The sequence below is a fragment of the Alexandromys fortis genome, unplaced genomic scaffold (assembly GCF_014885135.2).
Source record: "Alexandromys fortis isolate MF-2015 unplaced genomic scaffold, M_Fortis_MF-2015_v1.1 scaffold_90, whole genome shotgun sequence".
In the NCBI taxonomy this organism is placed as follows: Eukaryota; Metazoa; Chordata; class Mammalia; order Rodentia; family Cricetidae; genus Alexandromys; species Alexandromys fortis.
Genome location: NW_026067985.1, coordinates 115,599 through 121,903, shown reverse-complemented (window position 1 = coordinate 121,903; position 6,305 = coordinate 115,599). Strand labels below are relative to the sequence as shown.

The 6,305-nt window shown below is 52.8% G+C and overlaps 1 protein-coding gene across 7 annotated transcripts in view; it reads left to right on the top strand.

Annotated features, from left to right (window-relative positions):
- The window catches only part of Rasal1 (RAS protein activator like 1), a 29,150-nt gene that overhangs the window by 17,083 nt on the left and 5,762 nt on the right, over positions 1-6,305 (top strand). For all 7 annotated transcript variants that reach the window (XR_007594763.1, XR_007594764.1, XM_050158942.1 and 4 more), the window contains 3 exons: positions 2,991-3,128; positions 3,974-4,118; positions 5,950-6,122. Coding sequence is in view for 5 of the 7 variants with exons in the window: in XM_050158942.1 (XP_050014899.1) it covers positions 2,991-3,128; positions 3,974-4,118; positions 5,950-6,122 (456 nt within the window). In the remaining 2 variants the exon portion in view is untranslated. The remainder of the gene's footprint in view (positions 1-2,990; positions 3,129-3,973; positions 4,119-5,949; positions 6,123-6,305) is intronic.

The window sequence follows — 6,305 nt, the reverse complement described above, 5'->3', positions numbered from 1 at the left end:
CCCTCCCTCCCTCCTTCCTCCCTCCCTCCCTCCTTCCTCCCTTCTCCCCCCCCACTAACTTCCTTTTTTTCTCTCTTACCAATTTCCAAGATTCTATGTAAAGTCTCCCAGTTTTGAAATATTAGGGTTAATTCACGCAGACACACAAGCAAAAATTGCCTGAAATCGCTCACCTTGTGTTGAGGTTGTGCTGAACCATAGGCTGCCAGTCTGAGATCTTTGGGTTTTGTTTGTTTGTTTGTTTTGCCTGTTTTGTTTTGGATTTTTTGAAACAGTATTTCTTTGTATAACAGCCCTGGCTGTCCTGGAACTTGCTCTGTAGACCAGCTGTCCTTGAACTTACAGAGATCTGCCTGTCTCTGCCTCCCAATTAAAGGCTGAGATTTAAGGTGTGCACCACCACCACCGGGCTGAGATCCTGTTTTAATAATGTTCAGTGCACAACCTGAGGTGGCTGTCGTGAGGAACTTGGTGGCGCAGGCCTGCACCCAGCTTCTCTGGAGGATGCAACAGGAGGATTATAAATTCAGGACCATCCTGGGCAGAGGGTGTCCTGTGAGTCCTTAGCTTTCCAGTTGTTTGTTCGCCACTTGCTAAGGTGCAGAGATCCAGACTCAGGTCCTTCGATAGAGCACCAAACACACACTGTTTACCACTGAGGAAACTTTTCTGCCCAGCCAGACTAACTTTTCCCCAGTGCTAAAGACTAGACCCCTTGGCAGAAAGATCTAGAATCTGGTATACGCTGGAGATGCCCAGTTCTTACAGCCTGAGTTAAGAGCTTTGATTAGCACCACTTACTGCTTTTTGTTTACGGATTGGGAAACTGAGGCCCAGCGAGCTGGAGATTTCGTCCCCAGATTCCCCTTCCTCCCAACTAGAGGTAGCGTCATTGCACCCCACTTAGCCTGGCTCTCGCCTGGGCTGCCTCAGAGGCGTTAAGTAGGACGCAGCAGAGGTAGGGGGAGGGAAAGAGACCAAGAGGACAGCTCCTTGTTCAGCTCAGCCCAGGAAGCCAACATTAGTGCTATCCACATGTCCCCAGTGGGGAGGGACCACAGGCTTTCTCAGGTCATGAAGGTAGGGAGCTCTGAGATGCCTCTGAGCATGTGTGCATGCTTGTGTGTGTGAGAGTGTGTGTATGAGTGTGAGAGTGTGTTGAGAGTGTGTGAGTGTGCATGTGTGTGAGTGTGCATGTGTGTGAGTGTGAGTGTGCATATATGTGAGTGTGCGTGTGTGCGAGTGTGTGTGAATGAGAGAGTGTGTGAGTGTGTATGTGAGTGAGAGTGTGTGTGAGTGTACAAGTGTGTGTGAGTGCACATGTGTGATAGTGAGTGTGTGAGTGTACATATATGTGAGTGTGTATGTGTGTGCATGAGTGTGCGAGTGTGTGAGTGTGTGTGCATGTGTATGTGCATGTGCGTGCGTGATGTAGCCCAGGCTGGCCTCTTCAAACTTATTATGTACCCAAGGGTGACTGTTCTAGGTTGCTTTCTCCTGCTGTGATGAGCACCAAGACAAGTTTGGGGAGAAAAGAGCTGTGGGCTATCCCAGAGGGAAGTCAAGGCAGCAGCAGACTATGGAGGACCGCTGCTCCCTGTTTTGCTCTCCAGGGCTTGTTTAGTTTGCTTTCTCAGACTACCTGGGACCTCTCACAGTAGGCTGGGCCCTCCCACATCAATCATCAGCCAAGAAAATGCCCTCACAACTTTGCCTACAGGCAGTCTGATTGAGCTGGTTTTTTCACTGGAGGGCCCTCTTCCCAGGTGACTGTAGCTTGTGTCAAGTTCACGAAAAAGTAACTAGCCCAGTGACTTTGAACTTGTGGTCCCCTGCCTCCACCTCCCACATGCTGGGATCACAGGCATGTACCACCACAGCAGCTTCTGTGGCCCTGGGGAGAAACCCAGGACCCGATGCCCACCAGGCAATCACCAGTGCTAAGACGCACCCACAGCCCCTTTTTCTATTGTTTATTTTGAGACAGGGTATCATTAACTTGCCTAGACTGGCCTGAAACTCACTCTGTAGCCCAGGCTAGCTTTGAACTTGTGACCCCAGTCCCAGTTCCTGTGTTCACGGGATGACAGGCCTGTGCTATACCAGGCCTGGCTCAGGTGTACCTTGATTGATGTACCTAATGTTGGGGGATAAAATGACCTGGGGACCTGCCTGGGAGGAAGTGGTAATTTGGGGACAGTTCAGGACAGTTGATCAGGGCCCCTCTTACCGAAGCCTTGGGGCCCACTGGCAAGGCTGACATGCCCAGAAGGCTAGCTCACTCCAGCGTAGCAACTGTCACAGGTGTGACTGACACCCCAAAATAAACATAGACATACAGGCTCAGGCTTGACACAGCAGTGGATGAGTGAGCTGTGCCCGCTGTGGAAAGGGACTTGGTGGGACTGGGACAGCGTGGGCAGGTGGGCTCTGCAGCCTGACTGCCCGGGCTCCTCGCTGAGTCTCAGTTTCTTCACTTGGAAAGCAGAGGTTAAGTACACTCTTGACCCCTGGGTAGCTGAGACAGAACGGCAGGAGTGGTAAGCTATACTACCCCTGCTGTTGGTTGCTGGGTAATCTCAGGCAAATGACCAACCTGTGTCTCAGTTGCTGCCTCTCTGAAACTGGCTGTGACCCATCTGAGAGTGAGTGGCAAGGAGAGGCTGTGGGAGGCAAATACGGCCTGTTCTTGCAACCAGACAGGTCACAGATCTGGGTTGGAATCCTGACTTCTGTGCTGTGTGACCCGGAGCAAGCCACTTGGCCTCTCTGAGGTTGCAATGACTGTGTTCCGAGCCCAGGAGTCTGCTAAAACCAGTTTTGCCAGATCAGTCTGTCATCCCATTTTCTAGCGAGAGAAACCGAGGCAGAGAGGAACACCCTCCTTGGCAGGCTAGGATAAGCCTTCTGACCCAACTCCTTCTCCCTCCTCTGGGCACCTAGTGTTTGCTGCCTCAGTTTCCCAACTGTCGTCTGTGATTCTCTGGCAGGATGTGAAGTATCTGGCGATTAGCGGTTTCCTATTTCTGCGTTTCTTTGCACCCGCCATCCTCACACCAAAGCTGTTTGACCTCAGAGACCAGCACGCAGATCCCCAGACCAGCCGCTCCTTGCTGCTTCTCGCCAAGGTGTGTGTGTGTGTGGGGGGGGGGGCACCTGAGTCGGCTCAGCTGAAGAGATGCATGATGGGAAAGATCAGAAAGGCTGCCTGGGAGAAGCCCCAAAGAAAGCCAGTTTCCTTGTGTGGGTGTCTCTGTTTTCTATGACACGGACTTGCTGGGCCACTGAGACGTAGAACTTGCCCCATCACCCAGGCTGGCCCAGGACTCGAGGCAATCCTCTTGCCCCAGCCTCTCAAGTGCTGAGATCATAAATGTACCACCTTGGGAATTGAACATGGGGCCTCATGCATGGGAGGCGGCCACTCTACTGCTGAGCTACAGCCCCAGCCCACTTACCCTTTTCTTTTTCGTTTTTTTTTTTGAGATCACGAAAACTCACTCCTTTCAAAAGAAATGGGAGAAGTGGGCTAGCAATCATTTATACCTTAGTATGAATTAAGCTATTCTTTTTTAAAAATATTTATTATGTATACAATATTCTGTCTGCGTGTATGCCTGCAGGCCAGAAGAGGGCACCAGATCTCATTATAGATGGTTGTGAGCCACCATGTGGTTGCTGGGAATTGAACTCAGGACCATTGGAAGAGCAGGCAATGCTCTTGACCACTGAGCCATCTCTCCAGCCCCCGAATTAAGCTATTCTTGACAAAGTAGCCACAACTATGACTTTCATGGGTCTGCATTTGATAAAACTGGGTAGTGCTGGGTATTGGGTTAACTGGGGGTGCAGACTCCAAAAGGGAGAGGGAGGACCAGGAAGTGCCCGAGGTGTACAGATATGGGAATCGGAGTTCGGGCACAAAGGGCACTGGCCTCAGAGTGACCTTGGCCTCCTTTCTGCTTTGCTCCAGGCTGTGCAGAGCATTGGGAACCTGGGCCAGCAGCTCGGCCAGGGCAAGGAGCTGTGGCTGGCCCCCCTCCACCCCTTCCTGCTGCAGAGCATCTCACGTGTGAGGGACTTCCTGGACCAGCTGGTGGATGTGGATGGGGCTGAGGGTGAGCCCTGCGATCCTGCTGCTCCTGACCTGTGATTCCCCCCCCCCTGCCCCGGGGGCCGGCGAGTACGCCATTAGTCCCCAGTTCCCCAGGACCAAGGTCAACTAATTAGTCAGTTAACATTCGTGTCAGGCTCAGTTAGGTCCTCTGTACCAATGTGGTCATGTGACAGGGTCGTGGCATGGAGTCTCTGGTATGGGTAGGTTTAATAAGTCTCCACCATTTAATAGGCACCATCTCAAAGGCCCAGGGCGTGGGCTTCCTGAAGGAGAGCTTGCCTTGCCTGCATGAGGTCCTAGGTTCAATACCAGCACTGGAAAAAAAAAATAGAAAGAAAGTTCTCCTTCTAGATGCTTTGGACGATGTGATTAATGAGGGGGCAATGACTCAGTGGGTGAAGAGCTTGCTGAGCAAGTTTGAGGACCCGAGTTCAAATCCCTATGCTCACCTAAAATCTGTATATGGCTGTGCCTGCCTGTAACCCCAGCATTGGTGGTTTGGAGACAGGTGGGTCCTCAGGGCTCCCTGGCCAGTCACTGAGGCCAAGAAGTGAGCGCCAGATTCAACAAGTGGTTCTGTGTCAGAAAATAAACAGGGAGCAACAGAGAAAGATTTCAGATGTCAATCAACCTCTGGTCTCCACGTGAACACATGCGCACACACATGCACGCACCACACACACACACAGTGAGAAGAAAATCTTGGGCCTATTCATAGAATTTCATTCTAATGGGGGCCAAGCTGTAAGACAATGGCCAAATAGCCAGGGGGTTACAAAGGAGGGACGGAGGGAGGGGTGGGCAGGTGAAGTGGTTCACTACTCTAATCCCAGCACTCAGGAGGCAGAGGCAAGAGGGGCCAGCCTGGTCTACAGAGAGTTACAGGCCAGTCTGGGCAACACCAGAATGAAGATACTGTGACTTTTTGGAGTTTGATAAGTTAACATCTGCTCCCAGATGGGGATGCTGCCAGGTGCCCAGAGAATGGAGTTCCCAGTGACTCACCTAGCGGCTCCCCCCACCCCCACCCCGGGCGCTATGCAGCCCTGGGTTCAGAGCGCCACCTAGCGTCAGTGAGGTGGATATGACTATAGGCTCAAACAATGGCCAAACCAGCATGCTTCGTTTTGCTCTTATGGGAGATTCGGGGGTCCTCAGAGACACTGACTGGGAGAAGGATGGCTTTTCTGGCTTCTCTCTGGGCACACGGAATAGCTAAAGGACATCTTGGTGCAAGACGGAGGCACCGTGGCTAGGATTCGGAAAACGAGTCTCGATGTAAGAGTGTTCCAAGCAGTGAACAGCACAAGGTCCTGGGGTGGGGAAAGAGAGCGACAGAGAGGCTAGTGCAGAAGAGAGAAGGAGGAGAGATCGGAGAACGTGGAGCACTGGAGAGCTGTGGCGAGCTGGGCTTGTGCTGGGAATGGAGCGGTGTCATGTGCTCTGAAGCAGAGGACTTGGGGTTAGAGGCTACTTCCAAGAGGGAGACTCGGGTCACATAGGAGTCACCAGGGGCAATGACTTTGGTGACCTTGGATGGGAGGGGGTGCTGAGAGAGGTCTGTAGTCTGGAGCTCTGAGCAGGCTTGGGAAACGTTCCTGGATTGGCTGGACACCCTGTGCTGGCCAGTTGCAGTCTCTCCTGCAGGTTCCTGGGCTCGGAGCGGGATATGGATACCACTTTCCCATGCTTCTCAGTCCCTTGCCTCAGTGGCTGGGGTGTGTGTGTGAAGGAGTGGGGTCGGAGGTCACAGCCTTGGTCTTCCCGCTCCTTAGGAGCAGACAGTGCAGCAGGGGCCAGAGGTGTTACCCTTCCCCTTTCTCTGTTCCCAGAGGCTGGGGGGCCAGCCTGTGCCCTGGTCCAACCTTCGACAATTGTTCGGGAAGGCTTCCTGCTGAAGCGCAAGGAGGAGCCTGGAGGCCTGGCCACACGCTTTGCCTTCAAGAAGCGCTACTTCCGGCTGAGTGGGCAGGACCTCTCCTACTCCAAGACTCCAGAGTGGCAGGTGAGACTCCAGCCACAAGAAGATGCCACGAGGGTGCTTGGAGAAACTGAGGCTCAGGGTGGGAGTTGGGGTAACTGCTTCCCCAATATTATAACAGCTAAGGCAACACATCCCAAGCTTTTGGCTGGCCCCAAGCTTGGCCAGGGACAGGGACACTTGCTGTTACACACTTGAGCAGGTGCA